General features: G+C 37.9%; 1 protein-coding gene across 11 annotated transcripts in view; it reads right to left on the minus strand.

Annotated features, from left to right (window-relative positions):
- ptprma (protein tyrosine phosphatase receptor type Ma) overlaps positions 1 to 26,136 on the minus strand; it is an 815,060-nt gene that overhangs the window by 449,417 nt on the left and 339,507 nt on the right. For all 11 annotated transcript variants that reach the window (XM_039754798.1, XM_039754797.1, XM_039754796.1 and 8 more), the window contains exon 5: positions 12,477 to 12,592. In XM_039754798.1, the coding sequence (XP_039610732.1) occupies positions 12,477 to 12,592 (116 nt within the window). The remainder of the gene's footprint in view (positions 1 to 12,476; positions 12,593 to 26,136) is intronic.

The following is a 26,136-nucleotide window of genomic DNA, read 5'->3' on the forward strand; positions in this document are numbered from 1 at the left end:
TGGGCAACGATGATGGCCAATTACTGATACATGCTGCATCAATATTGCTGGTATTTGTAAGGATTAGTTTTATTAGAAAACATGAGTGAAGAAAAGAAATTAAGTGCATATTGCTTTCACACAAACATTTTTTAATTTAACATTAATACAGATTAAATAATGATTATTAATTTTAACACCCATTGCAAAAAAGGTAATAGTCAGTTTCACAACACTGAAAACTGAAACACTTAACCTGAACCTTAAAAGTAACAAAATTTAAAATAACTTAATGCCACAAAGAAAAGGTCAACCTGTTATATAGCAGTAACAGGACAGCAATCTCATCCTAAATGCATGTAAAACCATTAAGCTGGTCATAGAATTCAGGAAGGAGAAGTCAGACCCTTATTCTAACTACATTGAGGTGGGATCTATAGAGAGGGTGAGCAATTTTACATTTATTGTAGTGACCAATACTGACAGCTGAAGTGAGCTCAGCACATTGCAGCTATTGTCAAGAAGGCTTAAAAAAGCTTCTGCTTCCTTAAATCTCTGAGGAAAAAGCAACTTTCTCCATCTGTTCTCACTAACTTCTATAGGTGTGCAGCAGAGCCAATACTCACTGGCTGCATCACATCCTAGTAAAGCACCAACATGGCACAAGAAAATGAAGCATTGCAGAGGTTGGTAAAGGCAGCATATAATATTACCGGTACCAATCTGGCTTCTATCAGGACATACGCAACACTCACCACATTAGAAACATAAAGAGAATAATTAAGTACTTCAGCCATCCCGCACATTTTCTTTCTGGCAAACAGTAGCAGAGCCCACACCAGTTAATTCAGGACATTTTTACTTACAGATTGTAAGGCTATTGAACAGCCAATAATTATAACAAATATTGCAACATATCAAACACTATAATGCTAGAAATATGGAACTACAAAAGGTTCCCCCTTTCAATTACATTTTACATAGAAAGGAAGTGAACTATAATGTACTGCCCATATCTGAGATAATAATTAGATCTAACTTCATTGATTTTGACAATTTTAAAAACATAATAGATTAAAATAGATTTTTTAAATTACATCATAGACCAGAGGTGGGCAATGTTGGCCCTGGAGAGCCACAGTGGCTGCAGGTTTTTGTCCCAACCCACTTTCTTAATGAGAAGCTAAGTATTGCTAATGAAGCACTTACTGCTCAAGTGACATTTTTCTGCTTCATTTTAGTGGTCTTGCTTGTTAAGGTTCTCTACCCTTAATTGCTTATTTCAGGCTTTATATATAAATATATATATATATATATATATATATATATATATATATATATATATATATATATATATACATTAAGTATTTTATGCTTTCTTATCAGCAATAAAATGCAAATGACAAAGGAGCCAGCAGTTCTTCACCTAACCTGTTTCCATTTACACCTGTGTGGATTATAATGCATTATTTGGTTTAGGCGGCACAGTGGCGCAGTGGGTAGCGCTGCTGCTTTGCAGTAAGGAGACCCGGGTTTGCTTCCAGGGTCCTCACTGGGTGGAGTTTGCATGTTCTCCCCGTGTCTGCGTGGGTTTCTTCCAGGTACTCTGGTTTCCTCCCACAGTCCAAAGCCATGCAAGTTAGGTGCATTGGCGATTCTAAATTGTCCCTAGTGTGTGCTTGGTGTGTGGGTGTGTGCGCCCTGCTCACAGTTTGTTTCCTGCCTTGCACCCTGTGTTGGCTGGGATTGGCTCCAGCAGACCCCCGTGACCCAGTAGTTAAGATATAGTGGATTGGATAATGGATGGATGGATGGAAAAAAATCTAGAATATAAGAACATTACCTTGAAGATTAAAAAGTCATTAAATTACAGTAAATAATGTCTGTGATTGGCAAGGACTGGTTTCTAATTAAGCAATTGCATTGGAATGAAAATCTGCAGTTACATGGCCCTCCAGAACTGATATTGCCTTACCCTGTAATAGAAAACAGGTAAGCAAACTATGGTACTGTGACAAGCACCTTTATGAAAGACACAACACTCTGGATTTTTAGAGGTAATCCTGGGGATTCTGTTATATATCTCCTGCATCCACAGTCCCTTCCACTCCTGTTGTTAGGGCCAAAGAAGATGCCTGCAAAATAACATACCTGCAGTATTCCAGCCATCTGTTCTTATTCTGTTCTCTCTGGTTATCCCTGTGTGCTCCAACTGTTCTATCCTTTACAAACAGTCTTTTTGTCTAGATCTTTCTACTTTCCTTTACATTCCTTCACAAGCCCCACAATGTCTTCTCAGTTGCATATTTCATCTACCCTATAGTGATATCCATGGGCACTAGGCTGAAGTGCCTGCACACTTCATCTGTGCTTCCCTAGCATGTTACAATATCTTATGGTTCTTATAGATAAATATGAGTGTTTTCATTGCTAAAACATATGTTTGTAGGCCTACACATGGTACATTTTTCTGTTGTGAGGCATTACACCTTGTTGTCTGTTAAGATAATTAAAAATATATATTTTTTTTAATTTATCTATCCATCTACTTTATTTTATATGTGGGTGAGTAATGAATTGTGAGGTCTCTTTTCATGGCCAACAAGTCCTGGAACGATGAAGCAATTTCTTTTGTTTCTTGCAAAAATGATGATAATAGCTAAAGGAGCCGCAGTTCAAACAATTTTTCACTTGCCAGAAAATAACCTGAGTTCCACACAGCTGTGATCTGAGAAAGACGGCAGATGGGAAACATTTGTTAATTGTAAATATTTCTTCATTAGTGTTGTCAAGGGATTTATGTTAAGTTAATGTTTGTGTTTTTATCGCAGCAGCTAATGAGGATGTGTTTGCAAAAAGAAATGACAAAGTACCCCACTGGTGACCTTTTAAATCATACGAGTACACTGAACACATATTTTGATAATTTGCCCATTACAATGGATAGACGTGATTTTGTCAAAGGACTTTTTTTTACTTATACAAAAGATTTGGATAAACACACTATATTTTCCTGAAATCCAGCAACAAAATGCAGTTTAATGATTAATAATGAGCCCTAAAGAAATCTACCCCGCTTGCTCCTAACAATGGCAGTGATTGCATAGGAAATTGTAAGCAGGTAAAAGGACCTGTAGCAACCTAAGTAAAGAGACATTCTTCTGTAGGTCTGAAGTCTACGGGGGACGTAGTTTAATAAGTAAAGAATAAGTGCTACAAAATAAATTAGTCCGAACATTTTTCATACAAAATAGTTTTGATGAGTGATTTCAAAAAGGGAAACATGAGGATTCACATTTTGTTTACAGAGGGCTCATTTCGTGTACTTATTGGAAGGAAAATTATGTTAAATTTATTTTCCTATATGGAAGTTATCTTAAACAACAAGCTGTTAGGATACATTCAAGGACAGAACGTTTTCCAAATAAAGTCTCCATATTTTTTTCTATGGAAACATGCACTACAAGAATATGCTACAGCATCTATACTTCTTTGTCCTATTTCTCAAAGCACACAGTGAAACTTTCTTTTGCTTTGTAATGTTGCCATTTCTTTTCAAGACATTTTGTTTATGAGCTTATTATAAAATATGCTGAGTGTTTGAATTATTAAATTATTGGACTATTTAAAACATAAGGAATCTAATCTAAAAGTTGCACTGCTGGAGAAAAAGTGATCCACGCATCTCAAGTTGAGCACCTCAATTTCAGTTCATAGCACTTAGATTACCCCAAGACTTATTTTTATATTGTATAGTACTACTGGCCTCTGTATAGTGTTTTAGTTTCTCTTGGCGTTTTAGTAGCGGATTTTATGTTTACGGGGTCGGGGTGCTGGCCTGATGCCCAACCCTCCTCCTTTTCCATCCGGGCTTGGGACTGGCAATGGAGTTTTATTAAACTATACTAAAACTTTACTATACTATACTAAAACACTATACACGATCGTCCGAGAGCTGAGTGGCGTGCCCAGCAGGAGAGGTGTACCAATCAAAGCAAAGGACGGTCACCTCTTGCTAACCACGGAAGCACAAGAAAAATGATGGGTCGAGCACTTCGCTGAGCTCCTGAACCAACCAGAAGCCACATCAACATTCGCGGACAATCTCTTAAAACCACCAAACGACCTTCCAGTCGAAGTTGGACCGATCACGCCAGCCGAAACCAAGTCAGTGATTGCAGTCCTTAGGACTGGTCGCGCACCCGGCATGGCCGAAATCGCTCCCGAAATGTTAAAACACGCAGGACAACCACTTATAGACCATTTTACATCTCTGCTTAACAGGTGCTGGGAAACAGCGACTGTCCCAGAAGACTGGAGAAAAGAGGTCATTGTAAAAATTCCAAAGAAAGGGAATCTCGCTGACTACAACAACTGGCGTGGAATTACCCTCCTCTCCGTCCCAGGCAAAGTACTGTGCTCTATCTTGCTCCAACGCCTACGCCAAGCTGTTGACCATCTACTCCACGAGGAACAAGCAGGATTCCGTAACGGGAGATCCTGCTCCGAACAAATCTTTGTCCAACGAACAATCATCGAACAAAGTACCGAATTGCAGCAAAAATTGTCTCTAAACTTTATCAACTTTACTAAGGCCTTCGACAGCATTCACTGAGAGACCCTATGGAAAATTGCCGGAGCCTATGGCATCCAAGTGAAGTTCGTTAACATCTTGCAAAATATATACCACGAGTCGAGTTGCTACATATGCACGGACATTGGCAACTCCGAGGCCTTCCGGATCAACACGGGCGTGCGCCAAGACTATATCATTTTGCTATTTCTATTCCTGCTGGGACTTGATTTCGTCATGCGCCACGCCCTTGGACACGCTGACTATGGCCTTCAGGGCTACGATGGGAGACAAATAGCAGATCTGGACTTTGCGGACGATATCGCTCTACTTGCCCCCACCCAACAATCCCTCCGTGATCTCACTACTACAACGTGAGGCAGCAAAAATCGGGCTCCGGATTAGTGAGGCCAAGAGCAAGGTCATGCACATTGGTTATGCCCGTGCAAATATCCCGGTCTCCATCGGCCAACAACAGCTTGAGGAAGTTGACCGCTTCACCTACCTTGGCAGCACCATGGTGCCTGATGGGGGGACAGACATCGACGTAGCCTGCCATATTGGGAAAGCGTCATCAGTAATGCGACAACTGGGACCAATATGGTGATCCAACGGCATTACACTGCCAACAAAGATACGACTGTTAAATACGATCGTCATCCCTATGGCGATATATGTGAGCGAAACTTGGAAGTCATCTGCAGCGATCACGAGATGCCCGAACGTCTTTCAGCAACGCTGCCTACGGCAAATACTGAAGGTCCCCTACCAGGACCACGTCAGTAATGATGAAATCCATCAACGAACAGCTACCCAACCTCTAGCGAGCACTGTAGCGGAACGCCGCTTTCGATTTGCTGGCCACATCCTCCGGCAACCGATACATCACCTTTCAAAGATCGCTTTGAGCTGGATGCCCGCCCATGGTACACGAAAGCGTGGCCGCCCAAAACAAACATGGCGACATTCTTTCAACGAAGACCTACACGCTATAGACATATCACGGGACGACCAAATTCGTTGGCGATCTCTTGCTGCCCAATACGCCACCCAGCGTGGGAGGAACTGTCTAAGTCTAAGTAAGACTACAGGCCTCTAGCAGCACTACTGAGCACTAGACTGAATTCAGAGATATCTCTGAGGACAAAAGACAGATGTGTTGTTGTTCAAACAAAGGTAACTTCACTAACAGGTGAAATAACTTTCTTACCTATCCTAAAATTTATGTCAATAAACAAATAAGGGTAAAACAACACAAAAATATGAAATATACAAAAACAAAACACCAACCGCAACAGAGTGATGCACTTCCTTCACGCTGGAAACCGCACAGATGTACTGACCTTCACAATTATAAGGCATATTCTTTTCTTAATATTTTTTTCACTCATTTTTCTTTAACTTTTAATATTCAGTTTTACAAGTCTCCCAGTGTTGACACCAAGTGAAGAAAACAAGTATAAAACAACACAAAAATATGAAATATTCAAAGACAAAACACCAGCCACAACTTGCTGACACACTTCTTTTACACTGGATATAGAAAACAGTGGCAGGGGACCAAAACACAGCAAACTAGTCAGATGGAGTAAAATTTATTTGGAACCAAACGAATTAAAAAATTATAACTGTCAAGACACAGGAGAGACGTATACTATATAGGCTGCTGAATGTTTAAGGAAAGGTTTGAGGTAATACTTTAGTTCGTAAAAACATACATTTCAGCAACACATTTGCACCTAAAAGTTCATTTTTGAGCTGCCATTGTATACTAACTGGTGACTTCTTATGTCCATGTAGACTCACTGTGAGAAATACTGTATCACTTTCTTTCAGCGTACAGAGATGCCAGCTAAATTCTAAACTTCCACTGCATATTGGACTGAATTTTTCCATACTCTCCTTAACTGGACTGATGTCTTATTAATGAGTAGGTACACTTGTTACTGGTTAAAAATACTATAAATAGAAATATATATACAATATGTGATATTAATGAGCTCAGATATAGGATGCATAGAAATATTACACACAAACCACTACAAACAGAAGACAAATGAATAATATTTACAAAGGCTTGATGACTGATACTGACCTAGAGGTGCATACATACGAAAAGAATTTAGAAATTTGCTTTGACAGAAGCACATTTTCAGGGTATATTCAATGCTTTAGTAAATATTCATGTGTTTGAGATATAGTGAGCATACAAGTGGATGACCTCACATGGTTTAAACAATATGACTTAACATGTTTTTTTTTCATAGACGTTTTGATATTGTCTGGTGTTGTTTATAATTGGTCACCATAGATTCCTGCTATATTTTAGAAAATCTGTTATCTCTGTTATGCATGAAAATATAGGATTACATTTTTTCCTGGCCATCACTACAAATTACATAAGGAAAGTAACATAAAACCATATAATTTTTGGGTGGAGAATTCCTTTAGTAAGCATGAGAAGGAGAAGCCTAAACAGAAAGGAACATTGATGTTTTGAAATGTAAAATAAGCAGAAAAAAATTGTGGTTTAATAAGATAATTTAAAGTGTGAAAATGTGTTGTGAGAAAATCTGTTTTGAAATTTGTACTACATTAAGTTGTGAGGTCAAAAGCCTCAAAAAGGAACAGATTAATAATTTAAACACCAACCTTAGATATCCTGGGGCACTTTAACAAACAAAGCAATAGCCACAAATGTTATAAAGTAAGCTAAGAAAAGAGGACTGGGACTTGTTGATACTGTGTCACTACAGTATGTATATGAAAAATGAACATTTTATTACTTGGTATCCAAAATAGACACTTAAGGCAGTAGGCAAACATCAGACTAAAAATGTGTTTTGCAGTTGACCTTTTCAATAGTACATATGTTCTACAATGACCTCTAACAAAGGCATGGTATGTAAATTGATCCTTTAAAGATGAAACATACACAATATAACTCAACTCAAGCTATCATTGATCAATTTGTAACTAATGTTACCAGCGTCAATAGAGGATCCGACTTTCACAGTTGCTATATCTGTAAGACAAATCAACAGGGTGCCATGATTTGACAGCAGGAGTGCAATTTGTAATCTGTCCTGGTAACACACAGCATGTAATAGCCTCAAGCAAAAAAAGGCCATCTCAAATGAAATCTACAGCCGTCTGTGGCAAGAAATCTGGACTTCTTTAGCCATTCCTTGCATTAGGAAAGACAAAGGAGATGGTTAAAAAAAAATAAACTTTCTCGGGACCAACACACCAAATGGAAGCCAAGATATATAAGAGGATTTTAAAAATTAGTGATGCGCAAGGTCAGAAGCCCACACTACTTTTTATCAAGTGGCAATCTCAACCTGTTAATATACAAAATTATCCATAACTACAGGCAAAACTCAAACACAGTAAAAAATACATTGAAAATAAAATCTTAAAAAAAGAAGATATTTGCTACTTGTTACCTTTTGGGCTTTTAAATGTCAAAGAGCATTATAAGCTGGCAAAAATTTTGTAGAGCACTTGAAGATGCATGATAATTTAGGCTGCTCAAACCAAAGGCATTTATTGAAGAAAGTAAAAGAATAAATTTAAATAACTAAACTCTGCATATAAAGCTTTGTTGTTGGTACCAAGAAGGTTAGAAGTAATTTTAAAAATTTCTATTAACAGAAATTTTTGCTCTGTTCTCTATGCATCTGAGTGGGTTTTTTGAAGGGTACTCCTAATTCCTCACATGCGCCAAAGAACTGTACATTGGGTTAATTTTCTGATCTAAATGTATCTGGCATTAGCATGTGTGACAATATAGTGGTGAGGCTCAGTGAGACTCTGTGGAAGTCTGCAAATTCTTCTCATTTCAGTGCTGCTTTTCTTTGAGTATTCTAGTTTCCTCCCACATCTCAAAGACATGTGCATTAGGTACATTTCCACATCTAAACTGGACCAATGTGAATGAGTATTTGATGCATTACTTTTTCATTCAGGACTTGGTTTCAGTCTTGCATCTAATTCTAGCAGGTAAAGCTGTGGGTCTTTATGGCCCTGGAAGCGTAAAAGAGATCTCAAAAGGTGGAAGGATGTGTGCATCAGTGTTACTTGTGACTACTGTAAGTGATATCTAGTATCACTAGATATCTTGCCTCCAGATTGATGCTGGTGTACAGTAACTGAAAAATCAGGTATAAAAATGAAATGACAAATGCAATTATATCACACATCACAATCACTTGATTACAAGAAACTATTAAATATTAGTAAATATATAAAACAGAGGAGTAGTGAATTTGAAAAATAATGCAGCAAACATAAAGCTTGTGGACAAAAAAAAGAGCTTTACAATAATTCCAAACATATTTTGGTTGATGATATGCTGTTGTGTGAGAGGATGTAAGCAGTAAAGTAACAGAAGCTTTGTAAACACTGCCACTGTTGTAGTTTGCTCAAGGATGCAGCTGATTGCTTGAATGTGCTTCTCGCCCCCACTGCTTCTGCCATTGTGTGTTGCTTGTTTGTTTTATTTCCAGTTGATATGTTACAGACAACTACAGTACATGACTGTGAGCAAGAAGCTCTTCCCATGGGATGGGCTGATCTTTATGATGATGTGGCATGATGCTGCAGGGACTGGCACTGACACAAAACAATCTTTTAAGTACATAAAATAAATGATTTTGAGTGAAAGATACATGTCTTTGTATCTGCCTAGTCTGTTTTACATATATAATATGGTACTGATCAATTATTAAATTTGATATTGTACTGTAATTTTGCTAAACTTGTAAAGCAGCTTGTAATGGTATATACTGTTAACACTATTTAAAATGACTGATTGGTACAACTAAGATTTTACACTTCAGTAAACTAACTGCATCACTAATTTGTATGTTACTCTTCTTCAGTATCTCCATAATCACAGCTCAGATTCTTCTCATGTTTCTAAATCTGCTTATAAATTTGCCATTATTGTGGTTCAGCATGTGCTATGACAACATCTCCTTATCAGCACATTACTTTAGCTCACTTGTTTTTTAGACAGCAGGAAAATTCTAAAAAATGTAAAAATCTTAATTAGATAAGTGGGTGGTATGGTGGATTCTGTCAGATCCAGAATCCTGGGTTTGGATGTGCTAACAGATAGTTTGTACTTTCTCCTGGCATAAAAGCTTTATTCCTCTGTGTACACTGGTTTTCCTCTCACTACCCAAAGACGAGCACATTAGGTTAAGGGAACTGTAAATTGGCCCCTTAGGTGTGTATATGATCCATGCAATAGACTGATGACCATTCTAGAGATGGTTCTTGCCTTATGTCTGCCTCTCCCATGATAAACAATGGCTCCCTGTCATACTGATTCAGAATAATCAAGCTTAATAATGTTATGTTATTCAATAGATGAAAAAATCATAAGAAATCACAAAATAAGCAGGCACAGAGATACTTTAATATTCACTGTACAACATGGCTGATGCTTAAAGACCAAGCAAGGTGATGTTTTATTTTTAGCTTAACTATTTTCATCATTAATAGAGGGTGCAGAGAGGAAACTTATCAGTTATTGAATGCTATGTGCTTAAGCCATGTGATTGAATCTATTAAGCACTTACTTAACTTGCAGATGTTTCCACTGAAAATTCAGTTTTGACAGTCCAAATACTTCAGTGAAGTACAGATATAAATGAAAATAGGGTATGTGTTCAGATGTTCAAATGCACAGAATTCTTATTAATTGAAACAAAAACCCATGACTCCAACAACGGGCAGTGCAGTGCAGGTGTGCAGCAATAAAGTGAGTTGAGTAAGCCTGCTAAAGGTTTATTTATTTCTCTTTTAATCTGACAGTGAAACCGAGGAAAAATTTACTTGTCTTCTTGAGTGAATTTAGAGGTTTCATTAAAAATGTACGCTTTCTGGACTGCCATAAAGAACATATAAATACGAGTAAATAGGCAGTAGATATACAGGACAGTATATTAATTAATAAAGCATCAAGTGAAAATGTCTGTTACACTCAAGTTTTATACAAACTCCTACCTTCTTCATTTACTGCAGAGTATGAATAAATAAATAAATTAATAAATAAAACAGAAAAAGAACAAGAAAACAAAATAGATTTGATGGTATGACATTTGTTTTAAAAATATTTTCAGCACTGGCAGCAGCAGCTATGATTAAAAACAGCTTTTAGCTGCAAAATAAACCTTTCAGAGTGGACTGTTTTGGGAGAAATGATAAAATCCTAAATGGATCTGGCCTTTGTAAGAATCCATTTTATTATGCAGAAAATCTGACGTAATATTTTTCCACAGCTTTTAGTCTTTTATTAAGAACCTGAATGGACAGTAGCTGAGCTTTTAAAGAGTTTGTTTTTAGCCACCAAATACAGCACCCAACATTTGCTTCTTTGCATTATTTTTCAGGTTTTGGAACTTTTTTACTTCGGACAATTGCATTTGTATCACAGCTTTTTACAAAATACAATAAGCTACAATTAGAAAATGGAAATTTTCAAAATTTAATTAGTTTCACGTGCTTATTTTACTTTAATTGTGGCCTAGTTGCTATGGCAATATATTATTATCATTTGGCTGACACCTTCACCCAAGGTAACTTACAATATTCAATACAATACAATCTCAGGGTTTGAAGTCCAAAGCGTTAACCACTATGCCACACTGTCTACAATAATCAATATTTTATACAAACTTAGTCACTCTTTATGTGATCATGTACAAATACTAGAACAATTTATGAAGAAAAGTGGGGGGCTGTCATCACAATCCCAAAATCAGGATGATGTCAAGAAGACCAAAAAATATATACTAGAAAAAAACCTACATTGTATAAAATTGATTACAAGGGAGACCTATAGAGAAAAAAATCTGATATTTTCAGCACAATTGTCTACACAGTGCTGTGATTTACAAATTTTGACCACATTTGACCACATTACATTACTTGAAATCAATATGCTTCCATCATTTTACAAGTTTCATCTGGACTGAGCAAGTGCTTTTTGATTTGTCTGTCACACAGATGTTTACAAACACCTAGGCAACATGTTCAGGTTGTGTTCAGGGATGTCTAAATTGCAAAATTTCATCACAGTTCTTTCATGTTTTTGGATTTTTTTTTATAAAAAAGGATAACACAAATCAACCAAATACTGAATTCTCTCATTGCCTGTATGGGTCTTGAATTTGCCCCTGCAAAAAAGGGTATTAAACTCAGTTGCCAGTCTCAAACCATCTCTCTCATTGCACCCATTTTACTCCATTCTCTCTGTGAATGTCCAGACCTGCTGTTTGGTGACAGTTAATTGTCTGTACTTCCTCTTCTCCCAGTTCTACACTTCTAGCACCACTGACCATGTAGTAGCTTTAAGCTCCATTACAGGGTAATTTCTGTCCAAGCCCAAACTAATGCATTCACAAAGAGCTCTAAAATATCTAGTGACACTAGGCTAGAGGTTCTTCTAGCATACCTTGGTCTACTGAGCCCACAGTCAACCTTAAATGTCCAGGTACAAATTTCAGCAGAGGCTCAGACAACACTGTCAAAGGCTTATTGTACTGCCTTCCATTGCCTTTGGGAAGCATACTGTAAAGTATTGCTACTTAAGTTGGACCGTTTCCTGATAATGCCTCTGCGATTTGTGACACTCAGCACAGCCAAGGGACAGAGCGTCTCCTGGAGGTGTTTAACTACTTACACCAGAAGTAAACCCATTATTCTTGCTAGTGTATATGCTGCCAGGTCCTGCTTTTGTCCTACATTACGGTACCCTACCTCAAAATTGCTTAGTGAACATATACTTTAAAACTCACTATTGAGAGAGACAGCTGGTTAATAAACTAAATCTGAGAATTGAAATAATAAGAACATTTAAAAGATCAGCATAACATTTTAATTTTACTTAATAATGAAACTCAGCAATTACCTGTAACCAGAGCCTGTAGCTGTCTTTATTCTGCCCATTGACTGTGCACTGGAAGACAGCTGTCTGACCAGCATTGACTTCTACTCCCTTTATATGGAGAAAGTGTGGCGTGTTGACTGAAAAAAAAAAGATAGAAAAAAAAATGGTTATTTGGGATTATTACCATCATGACTAAATGTAATTGTGAGCATCTGTATAATTGCTGAACCATTTGGAGAAAATATATATAATTCCAGTTGCCATTGGATATCATTATGGAAAAAATTACATGGATTTTATTTTGTGTAAACACTTAACATACTAATAAGGATGGATGACAAAAAGATGTCATTGATATTATTATGGCATTAAAGTCATTATGGTACATACTAGTTAGTGCCATAGATGTGGCTGGTGGTTCACTACTAGAAGTACTTGGTGGTCCACATTAATGACAGGTTGGACTGGTCTCGGAATAAAGAGGAACTATATAAGAAAGGACAGAGCAGACTCTTTTTTCTTATGAGACTGTGTTCTATCACTGTAGATAGCGACATCTTTCACATCTTCTACAACTCTGTGATGGCCAATGCGATTTTCTACTGTGTGGTGTGCTGGGTAGGTAACATCACTTCAAGAAAGGCTGACTGAATCAACAGGCTAATTAAAAGGGTAAGCTCAGTTATGGGATGCACTCTGGGCCCCCTGGAGGTAGTAGCAAATGAGAGAATTAAAACAAAACTGAGTACTATTATGGACAATGCTGTACATCCTCTCTCTGACATACTAACACTTTAAGCCAACAGACTATGCATCTATCTATCTATCTATCTATCTATCTATCTATCTATCTATCTATCTATCTATCTATCTATCTATCTATCTATCTATCTATCTATCTATCTATCTATCTATCTATCTGATTAGGGTTGTTGGGTGTCTATATATTATGGCAGCAGCAGCATGGGCAAGGCAGGGAGAAACCTGGGTTAGTATGCCAACACTTACAGATACACTACCACTGGGAAAAATCTCAGTGGCATATCTGTTTATTGCATATGCCTTTGGACTGCAATAAAAAACTACAAACTGTAGACGAAACATATACACACTACATGGAATAAACCTCACTCAGGAATCACCAGCTGCAGGGCAATTACATCTGATTATAGTGTTTATTACAGACAAAATACAACACAAACAAAATTATTTGACATTCTTCAAAAAATAAACAGCAAAGGACAAGTTTTTAAAAATACATTTCCCTTTGGTGCATTAAAAAGTTGAAAATAACATAGTTGAATAAAGATATCAATATCTGTAGTAATGGTATAGGTATAAGTAATATATAGTACCAGTAACGGCACACTACACGATAACGTGCAGCGAATACACTTGACTTGAGCATTCATAGTTTTCATACACTTTCTCTGTACATTTTAGAATTTGTTTGCTCAAAGGTTGATGCGCTTGCTGCTTCCTGAGCAGCTCTTCTTTTCTCCACCCTAGCAGCCTGCTTCTTCTCTTCTTTCGTCGGCATCCTTTCACGTTAAAACTGATTAAGTCAGTGTTTGTGCTGTAATTACTTAATACATTTTCCATCATTTTTCACTTAAGCTGGCATTTAAGTCTTTAATCTGCCTCAAGAATGATTTAAGATATGAAGAGGTAGAGGAAGTGGCAGCGAAAGTGGTAGGGATGAGAACAGCGCCTGTACACATGCGCTGCATGGCCGCCCTGAGCCTGCTGCAGAGAGTTGATTCTATAATAAAATAAAATAAAATTAAAAAGAGGAATAACCTTGGAGGTTAATAATCACCCCGAAAGCGAATAATAGACTTCACGTAGTATATGTGTACCAAATTTCAGATCAATAGATACACCGGTTTACAAGCTACAGGTGATTGAAAATCCTGGACAGACAAGACTAACAGGCAGCCACGGTAGCGTATTATATAAGAAGATAAGTAGTAAGTAGTATAAGTAATATGAATAAATTTGACCTATAAAGACAAAACTGCCCTGTATAAATGCCATTCTGCTCATTAAGCTTGAAAAAACAGATGACACATTAGAAATGTTAGCACTTTTACATAGACTCCTGTACAAAGTGTAGTAAAGTAGTGGCTACAACAGAATGGCAAAATAAACAGAAGAAATAAGAAACAACAACACTAAGTAAAAGCACATCTAACCCAATAATTATGAAATCATATTACACATCCCACTTTAGGATGCAAAAGAAATACAAATCATTAAATAAATGCAAGTTTCTCTAACTATATTATAATGCAAAATGTAATTTAACTTCCAATATTAAATATTCACATTCTGTATAATTCCATCACTAATATACTGTATGCAAACTCACACTCATAAGTCTGTTCCTTAAAACATTTTTGTAACACTTATGGGATTTGTTTGTTATATAAATTTTGCCTACCTACATATATTTATACATTTTTCTAACTTTGTCTCCATATTTCAGTGAACTGGAAATCCCTATGAGCACACAGCCTTAGGGCTCCCTAATATGTGGAATGACTGGCAAGTTAATGGAATGAAAAGCCATCAGAGTTTTAAGATGTTTAGAACTGAACAAACTTGATAGAACATTTTTCCATGTGATTATCTTTCAAAGCTGTGTGCTCAATATAACACTTAAATAAGAAATACAGTAACAGTTCCACTTTCTACACTTACTTAACATAAAAACAGAAACAATAAACAGCATCATGCTGTGGGGATGCTTATCTGTAGCAGGCTTAGTAATGGCTTAAAAACAACAATGTTAATGTCCTAGAGTGGCTGATTTAGTCTACGTGAGTCACAGGTGCATCTGGACTGTACAAAGACTCGAGTGACGAGTTGGAGGTGGGCACATGAGCAGGCAGTGTATACTGAACGAGAAACCAGCAGACTAGCATGACGGAGGGAGCGGAGTGGATGTCCTTCTCCTCTCCTCCCGTTCCACCCTGAGCGCCGCACTGGCGATTGTGTGTTGGTTCGTTCCGTGCATTGGTTAAAACCCAATGAAGGAAGCAGTCTTTAAAAACCAATAAGCCCTGCGCCTCTGTTTCATTACCGTCTCACCTGCTTCACCAATGCAGGCCCCGCAACAGGCGATCCGGCGGCGTCATTCCCATGACCGCGGCAGCCAACCGGTAACCAAAGTCTTTGGGTTCAGGGGGGAGTATGGTTACAAAGCTGAAATTTAAAGGAATTGACGGAAGGGCACCACCAGGTGTGGAGTCTTTCGCTTCATTTGACTCAACACAGGAAACCTCACCCGGCCCACACATGGACAGGATTGACAGATTGATAGCTCTTTCTCGATTCTGTGGGTGGTGGTGCATGGCAGTTCTTAGTTGGTGGAGCGATTTGGCTGGTTATTTCCGAAAACGAACGAGACTCCTGCCTGCTAAATAGTTACATGACCCAACAGCGGTCGGCATCCAAATTGTTAGAGGGACAAGTGGCTTTCAGCCACGTGAGAGTGAGCATTAACAGGTCTGTGATGTACTTGTATGTCTGGTACTGCATGCGCGCTACACTGAATGGATCAACGTGTGACTCACAGGTGCGTGTGGACTGTACACAGACGAAAGCGACTCAGGTAGGGAGTTGGGGGCGGGCACATAAGCGGGCAGTGCATATTGAACGAGCGCCGTTCAACCCCGTCCTTCGCTTTGGAAGGAGAAAGCGAGACGGCGCTCCTCCGGTTTTCAGTCACGGACAATTGTATGTTGGTTCGTAGCGTGCATTGTTGCAATGTTACTTTTCTTGGTGGTTTATTAAATTACGGATTTTTCAAATGTTTATTTTTTCCTCTGTGCTAAAAAATCATTTAAAAAGCGGCCTGATTATGCGCCGTATGCTACGCCGCGGGTTGGCTAATTTCATTTATTTACTTACTACAACCAGTGATGAGTTTCTTTCATCGCTGAACTTATTTACTATGCTTGCTCTGCAGTTTCTTCCCTAAAGTCAACACCTGTAATTATTTAAACTTGTGGAACTGAGCTTGTTTAATTTCTTTCATGGGTCTAACATGGAATACATCATGTCCTCTGCCAACCAAACCCAATCTCATCCTTCATTAGCTAAAGGACTTCTATTAATTTTACATTTATTGTAGAGCTCAGCTGTGATACCAAACAACATGGTTACCTACTGGTGACTACTATGCTTATTGGTCCCATGATTTGTACCAAAGGGTAATTCATTCAAAATACTTCTGCATTGCATCCCATTTCTTTCTTACCAGCAGTATTGCCCTATTAATTATCTGTACCGAAAGACTGAAGGACTCTTATCACATCTACACACTGAATGTGCTCCTAGAAATATGCTTTCACTCACTGAATATGAATGAGAACCTCTTGGTCTCCTAAATCAAGTCATCCCCTCTCTGTAATTATTTCATTCTTAAGCTCATTCTGAAAAGCCATTCAATATCTTGATCACACTTCTTAAAATTATCAAAACCCTATGTGGAACTAACTAAACTTGGACCAGACACTTTGGACCATTTTTCTCAGATTTCTGGCTTCTCCACTTTCAGCCAGCAAAAATTCTAATAATAACAAAGGCGCCACTGTTCATTAACTGACTCAGTTGAAAGCCCTTCACGGTACCATGTTTGGCCTGCCTTCTATTCATCAATGAGCCCCCAAACAGAGCTATCTACCCGATTTACTTATTGAACTGAGTAAATGAATGAGAGATGTAATAAGACAAGGATGCTGTGCTACCACTGCTGTCTTCTTAATAAGCAGATCATGCTGTTCCGCTGTTTGTCAACCCTCTCCTCAGGCTCAAAATGTGATTGATTTCTGAAGCGCACACCTACCACAGCAGTAAATTCTATTATGCGAGCAAAGGCTAAGATGGTACAGTGTAAACTAAATTGGTTATAACATGTGCCATCAAAGCTCTACGTCTTATCAAACACAGACCTGACAACCTAGTAGCAAACCATAATAAAGTAGAAAGCTCATTTCACTAGGCAGAATATCCATGTTATTTGCAGTTTAATATAACCCATCTATTGTATATTATTTCTTATTCATTCACTTTAACATGATCTTAAAGACCATATTATATTGCACTGCATTGTAAAGTTCACATTTGTTCATGATTTTAGACTGATTAATTTACCAGTATGACTTAAATTATGACTAAAGAAAATTGATAGCAAGTAGGGCAACCAGATTTATTCAGTTCAATGTAGTTAATTTGTGTAACAACCTCTTTCACTAAATACAGGTTCTCAGTGCAGTGCTTCCACATATTTACAAGTATAAAGCAATAACAGAGAATAATTAAGCCATAACATATTTGCATATGTAAATATAAAATAAAATAGAATGGATCTCAAACATTAACAGAAACAAAATAAATTCCTGTTAATATTATAATTAAGATATGACCAATTGACAACAGAGGAAAGGAAAACAAAAACTTCCACTAATAGCCTTCATGGGGAATGCCAGTTTTAATAGACAAAGTCACAGTCTTGATGATCTAGGGCAGGGGTTCTCAAACTCAGTCCTGGGGGACCCGTGTGGCTACAGGTTTTTGTTCCAACCAGATTCCTAATCAGTGACAACACCTGATAGCACTGATCTCATTTAATTAGCTGGTATTATTTATCTTTTATTCTACATTCAGAAAAGCACAGCAGCATGATTTTTACATTAAGAAGAAACTTAGAAATATTTCTGGTTTTGCTATGGATTTAAATGCTTAACTCTCTTATATTTCGCCCTTTCTCTGTGCAGTTTGCTCCCTTCATTGAATCTTAATAATGACAATTAAAAACTAGCAGAGCAGAAACCCAAGCAAACAACACTCAATCATGAAAGGCTGCAACTACTTTAGCGTCGGCCCCACAAAGTAGTAAATAATGGATTAATTAAACAATTAGAACACCTAGAAAAGTAGAATGACAAAATGAAAATACTGTTAAAAAGAAAAAAAATTCATATAACTGCTTAGTACATTTTAATACTTATTTTTTTACCAAACTTAGTTTTCTAATTTGTATATTGTTCCCAAAACAGGGAATCTGGGAAACAAAAGTTCACTTAATTAGTTCAGGAGTCCAATTAAAAACAGAGGCTGGTTGGAACAAAAACCTGCAGTCACAGGGGTCCCCCAGGACCGAGTTTGAGAACCCCTGATCTAGGGCACCTGTCCACTCTCCCTTCCTGGACATTCTGCAATATAAGTGCATGCTGAAAGTTCAATAAGAAAAAGATTGATTTCCATTGAATCCTAGAACTCCCAATACCCGTGGTGTCACATCCTATGGATAGTGCAGTAGTTTAAAAAGGCAGCAGTGTCAACAGGTGCCACAGTAAGGATGTGACAAGATCCATAACTAAAGAAGGTTAGAGAATGGTTCATGATGATTGCTTTTATTTTTCTGCAAATGACAAAAAGAGATGTGATATTAATAGTCTAATCAGTAGTTTTAATCAATGTACACTAGGCTGAATTAAAGAGTTCTCAGCCAAGATTTAAGGCGACATCTTTTACACAAACCAACTTTTAATGTTAAAGGACTGTCCTCTACCAGTTGTTTTGTTTATCACTTCTATAAATCCACATTATACAAGAGCACATTAATCAGCCATAGTTTGCGGGGCAATACCTTTTATTTATTTATTTTTTTTATTTTATTGATTTTATTGTAATCATTCTATACAAATAGTTCAATTTTTACAAAAAATAGGACTGAAAACAAATCAACCCCCACACCTGAGAAAGACAGCATGGCCAACGGAGTAAAACTTAAAGCTACTCTCTTTTCTGTTTCTTTTTCCGGTTTCTTTGTGGTGGTGGCCTGCGCCACCACCACCTACTCAAAGCTTCATGATGCTCCAACAATGATGGACGGATTAAAAGGCAGAAGTCTACGTGACCATCATCATCATCAAGCCCTTCCGTGAGAATCCTAAATCCAAAGAGGACTGTTTCATTTATGTTAGGTAGAATGCCCAGAGGGGACTGGGCGGTCTCATGGTCTGGAATCCCTACAGATTTTATTTTTTCTCCAGCCGTCTGGAGTTTTTTTTGTTTTTTCTGTCCCCCCTGGCCATTGAACCTTACTCTTATTAGATGTTAATTAATGTTGATTTGTTTTATAATTGTGTCTTTCATTTTTCTATTCTTTAATATGTAAAGCACTTTGAGCTACTGTTTGTATGAAAATGTGCTATATAAATAAATGTTGTTGTTGTTGTTGTAAAATAGATTGATGAGTTTAATAGGCGGATAAAGATAAATGGAGAAGAAAAAGAAATGGGAAGAGAATCTACATCCTCAGTGCTTTAAGAGCTTATTCTAAAATATTATTGATTAGATCCTGCTAGGTTTTGAAAAAGTTCTGCACAGATCCTCTAAGTGAGAATTAGATTTTTTCCAATTTCAAATAGTATAAAACATCAGTTACCCACTGACTTAAAAGAGGAGAGTTAGGATTCAGCAAAATAAGTCTGCGTGCCAAAAGTGTAGTGAAGGCAATCACAGTTTGTTTGTCCTTCTCCGCTTTAAGCCCATCTGAAAGAACACCAAACACAGCTGTTAATGGGTTAGAAGGGATTGTGACACAAAGGCTGTCTGAAAGGCACTTAAAAATGTTTGTCCAGAATGATGTTAATTTGGTGCAGGCCCAAAACATGTGACCCAGTGAGGATGGGACTTGATTGCAGCATTTGCAGGTTGGATCTTGCCCTGGAAACATTTTGGACAGTTTTAAACGAGACAGATGTGCTCAATATATCATTTTGAGTTGAATAATTGTATGCTTTGTGCATATGGAGCTCGAGTGAATTCTCTGCATTGCTACCATCCACTCCTTTTCTGATATGTTGATCTTTTTTCCCATTGTCCTCTTGGATCTTTGAAAGGGCGGGACTGTAAAATAATTTTATATATTGCAGAAATGCTTTCTGAGTCCTCAGAACTGAGCAATATTTTTTTCCAGCATATCGGAAGGTGCAAGATGAGGAAAACTGGGCAGATTCTGTTTAACAAAGTTTCTAATTTGAAGATAGTGAAAGAAATGTGTTGCTGGAAAGTTAAATTTGGAATGTCATTGTTCATAGGATGCAAAGATGTTGTCTATATAAAGATCTCTAAGCAAGTTAATCCGAAATGTTTTCCAGATATTAAAAAACTGCATATGTTTACAAGGGTTGAAAAAGGTGGTCTCATGCAGAGGTGCCACAGATAAAAGATTCTCCATCTTAAAATGCTTTCTACATTGGTTCCATATTCTGAGTGAGTAAAGCACAATTGGGTTATTAGTATATTGGCGATAACTTGCATTTATTGGGGCAAAGAGCAGGGAATATACTGTAAAGAAGTACTGCAGGATTTTATTTCTATTGCGGACCAAGCCTTTGTATGTTCATCTGTTTGTGTACAGATTTTTATTACTTGTATGTTTGTTGCTCAGTAATAAAACACAAAGTTAGGTAGAGCCATGCCACCTCCAGCCTTAGGTCTTTGTAGGGTCGCTCTTTCGATATGGATGTTTTGAGTTCCAAATAAATGAGGTTATGGTTGAATCTAATTGCTTAAAAAATGATTTATTGATGTATATTGGAATGTTTTGAAATAAAAAGAGAAGCTTAGAAAGGATATTTATCTTAACAATGTTAATTCTTCCAGCTACAGTGAGATGAAGGGTTGACCATTTATGTAAGTTTTTCTTCATTTTTTCCATACCATACAGACGGTGAAATTTTGTTGATAAAGCGCTTTACTTGTGATATTTACCCCTAGGTATTTAAACTGATCTGCAATGATAAAAGGGAAGGTGTCCAATCTAGTATTGTATGCTTGAGAATTCACTGGAAAGAGCACACTTTAATTCAAATCAACTCTGAGACCAGAGATCTTTTGAAATTCTGTAAGTGCTGTTAAGACTGCAGTCAAAGTATTTAGTGGGTCAGATATATACAATACATATCATCTGCATATAGAGAAATTTTCTGTTCAAATCCTTCTCTGATAATCCCCTTTATCTGATAAGCATTTCGACAGTGAACTGCCAGAGGTTCAATGGCGATTGCAAATAGCAGTAGTGACAAGGGGCATCCTTGTCTGGTACCACGTTCTAGTTTAAAGTAGTCTGAACAAATGTTAATACAAACTGAAGCTTCTGGATTGGTATACAGTAGTTTGATCCATGCACAAATGTTTGGCCCAAACCCAAATTTCTCTAATGTAGTGAAAAGGTAGTTTCATTCAATCATGTTGAATGCTTTTTCTGCATCTAATGACAATAATATCTCTGGGGTGTTTGACTTTGCTGGTGAATAGATTACATTAAACAGGTAGATTGGAAACTAAGTGTCGGCCTTTAATCAATCCAGTTTGATCTTGTGATATTACCAAAGGCAGCACTTTCTCCATCCTTCTAGCTAGGACTTTGGAGAGTATTTAACATCATTATTCAGAAGTGAAATTGGTCTGTATGATGCACATTGTAATAAGTCCTTATTTTGTTTAAGAAAGACGGTGATTAATGCTTGGCGAAATGTCTGAGGTAGAATTTGATTGTCTCTAGCTTCTGTAAAAGTTGCTAATAAGAAGGGAGCTACCTGAGTGGAGAATTTCTTATAAAATTCTACAGGGTAGCCATCAGGGCCTGCTGCTTTCCCGCTTTGAAGTGACTTTATAGCATCTAGTAATTCTGATAGTGCCAGAGGTTTATCCAGTTCCTCTGCACTAAAAGTATCTATTTGTGGTATCTGTAATGTATCCAGAAATGCATTAGATTGTGTGTTGTCTTCTTTAAACTCTGTAGAATATAAGGATTTATAGTAGTCTCTAAATGTGTGCATTATATTTTTATGGTCAATGATTTTATATCCGTTCCTGTTGGTGATTGCTGGGATTGCACTGCAAACTTCTTGCTTTTGGATTTGTTGAGCTAAGAGCTTATTAGCTTTCTCTCCGTGTTCATAGTAATGATGTCTTGATTTAAAAATGAGTTGTTTAGTTTCTTCGGTTGTTAAGAGGCTGAGCTCTGAATGCAGAGCCTGCCTTTTCCTATGAAGAGCCTCACTTGGACACCTGGCAAGTTCTTCATCTATTCTAGTAATTTCGCTGGTTACCTCTGATACCTTCTTGGTTTCTAATTTATTTATGTGGGAAAGATATAAAATAATCTGTCCTCTTAAGAAGGCCTTTATAGTTTCCCAGAGAATTCCTGCAGAGACCTCTAAGGATGTATTAGTCTCTAACTGATTTGTTTGGATATGAATTCTGTACAGTTCTCGTCTGCTAACAGAAGTGGGTTAAGACATCATCTGCGAGATGAGTGTGTGGGACATAATGATTTTAGCTCCAAGATCAGAGGGGCATGGTCAGAAATAATAATAGCATCATACTTGCAAGATTTAATCGTAGGCAAGAAATTATTATCTATAAAGAAATAATCAATTTTGATAATCAATAACTTTTAATTAAGTTACGTACATGTCTGTGAGATTTCTCAATTTAATGCAACCTTGTTGTTGCATGTCAAGCAAATGTTATTAGATGATAATATTCAGCGTTTTCTGTATTTCTGTATCATTTACATGTCATTGCCCACTTTTGGTCAGATGCTGGGAAATAATTTGATCTTTCTGACTGTGGTCCCAAGCACACCACGTGCATACCATTTGTCACACACGTGCGACTAGAAGCGAGCTGAATGGACCAAATGGAGGTGATTACCTGACGGGCCAGAGGGTGACGGGGTGCTCTAAACTTGTTTCTGTTAATACTGCAGATCAAATACGGGAAAACCTGCCTGATTCGATGTCATTTCCGGCTCCCAGACTGACATCACTTCCGGTCCCGATTCCCAGACTGACGTCACTTCTGGCTCCAGCTTCTAGACTGATGTCACTTCCGGTTCCGGCTCGCAGACTGACATCACTTCTGGGTTACAGACTATAAAACCTCCATATTGCCAAACCAAGTTCAGTTCATATTGGGAACTCAATCAAGCAACATCAGTTGTACACTTTAAAATCCTTTTGCAGCTAGGAACAATGTACGGGTGGCTGCCCCAAACCTTTTTTTTAGTGTGTTGAGACTCATTATTTCACGTAGTCGGCAGGATGGCCTCCTGGTGGCATCGGAAGCCGAACCAACCTTATGTCTCAACACACCAACGTGATGAACCACTCAAGACCTATCAGGTAGGAAAGTACCATTCTTGTGTTGCCGACGGGATCTGGAGTATGTTACGACTCAGTTCTCCTTAAAGAGAACCTGGGAACATAGGCAGAAGACCTACAGATGAGGGCCAGGTTCTTAAAGGAACACAGTGGGGACCTATTATGGGCTCTCGAGGACGGGGACCGATCCAAAGAACCCCACAAAGAAAAAATTCATTGGGAAAGGTGGGGGTGCCCTGGGTTGGCAGGTGAGGGAAATAATGACTTGTAAATACAACCCAGAGTAATCCCTCCCAGAACAGGCCATGACGCTATGGCAGAAAGTCGGGTGTTGGCTACAGCCATATAATAAAAATGCCCGACTAACTGTGGAAAAGGTGGCCTGTGCCATAATAATAAAGGGCCTACCTGCTAAACTCGCCCAGATGACCTGGGGACATTCATATAACAACATGGTCACCCTTGTGGGGATCATTAACACCTTGCGGGAGGAAACCTACTTGGGAGACCCAGAAAGGAATCCCTGTGAACCCAGAGGGAGTTGTGCCACTAACTTAGAGTCTTACTCTTACATTGCAGAGCATGCTTTGGAAAACTCTGATGCACAGCGGAGGACTTCGCGAGGTGACATGAGGGTCTGCGGAGAAACACAGAGCAGGGGGGGGTGCTCCTGCTAATCCTCTGGCCTTTTCTCATACGGGAGAAGTGCTGGTCAATAGTTTTAAAGTACCATCTTTATTTGACTCTGGCAGTAAGCTCCAATTTTATTGGCCTGGGATTAATGAGAAGGTCCGCCGCTTTTGCATGTCTTGTCCGGAATGTCAATTACGGCAGATTCCTAAAAGGGACCGTGCTCCTTTAATCACTTTACTCCTAATTGATGTCCCTTTTGAACATATCAGGGTTGATCTGGTGGGACCCCTAGATCCTTCAGCCAGAGGACATAAATATATAATGGTCCTGGTGGATTATGCCACCTGATATCCTGAAGCTGTTCCATTATGCTCAGCCACTTCCAAAAATATCACACGGGAGTTGGTAGGAGTAGTTGCGCGACTCGGAATCCCTAAAGAAATCCTGAAGGATCAAGGGAATCCTTTTACCTCGTAAACGTTCAGGGAAACTGCTAAGTTACTGAATATAAAACAATTAAAGACCTCTGTATATCATCCTCAAACAGATGGTCTAGTTGAGAGGTTTAACCAAACTCTCAATCAGATGTTATGCAAGGTAGTCAATGAGGACAGAAGGAACTGGGATCACCTCCTCCACCTCGTCCTTTTTGCATATCGGGAAGTCCTCCAAACCTTTTTCCTTCTTTCAGCTGCTCCCGTTAAGGGTTGCCACAATGGATCATCTTTTTCCATATTACTCTCACTGCGCCACTCGGAGTATTTATATCACTGTATCTGAGTGGGGAATCACAGCAGCAGCTGATCGGAAAGAGAATTATCGGTATGCAGCATCAAGCTCACTCTGTCTGAGCCACGGCAAAATGTTTCAAAGCCTTTCCTGTATGGACCTTGCGGATCAGAAACAGTTTTGTCCCAAGAACTATAAACGCACTCAATCAATTGCTCCTTGTAGAACTGTTTGTGCTTATAAGTGCAATCACCCCACTGTAAACTTGCACTACAGTTATGTTATGGTGTATAAAATCTATACATTTTGGTTTCCATTATATTTTGTTCGAGACAAGACAACAGATGAACTAAAACAAATTAAAGCAGGTTTTCTTACCATACACCTAACTTTTATAACACTTGTTCATAGCTTAGTGCTAATTTGGTTTACAGCCTGGGAAAGGATGCTGAGCTGATACCTCAGGCTATTGATTACTTTATGGATGGATATCTGGAACAACAGTTTGGTTTACAGCCTGGGACAGGAAGAACTACTGACACCTCAGAGTACATCAAAGGTTTTGTTGTTTGGGAATTAATTCATCAATCATTTTGACAGCCAGCCAATCAGGTGCATGTGTTGTCAAAACCAAGGCATGGCATTTCATAATAAATATGCCTTGGTTTGAAAGAGAAGCAAAGAAAAAGAAGCAAAGAAGAAGAAGAAGAGGAATGGACGAAGACGGCACTGGTCGTCAGAAAGGCAGCATAAACATCGATTGCTAAATCAAACGCCTCCCTGGGACTTTCATCCTTGTCATCTGTAACTTTTTTGTAAGCTTTTCTAAAGACTATATATATATATATAGCAAAATACCCGCGCTTTGCAGCGGAGAAGTAGTGTGTTAAAGAAGTTATGAAAATGAAAAGCAAACATTTTAAAAATAACGTAAGATGATTGTTAATGTAATTGTTTTGTCATTGATATTGAGTGTTGTTGTCATATCTATCTATTTATATATATATATATATATATTTATATAAATCTGTATATATATATATATATATATATATATATATATATATATATATATATATATATAGCAAAATACCTAGATTGGCAGCGAGAAGTAAAAGAAAAGGAAACAT

This window comes from Polypterus senegalus, chromosome 5 (assembly GCF_016835505.1).
Source record: "Polypterus senegalus isolate Bchr_013 chromosome 5, ASM1683550v1, whole genome shotgun sequence".
Classification (NCBI taxonomy): domain Eukaryota; kingdom Metazoa; phylum Chordata; class Cladistia; order Polypteriformes; family Polypteridae; genus Polypterus; species Polypterus senegalus.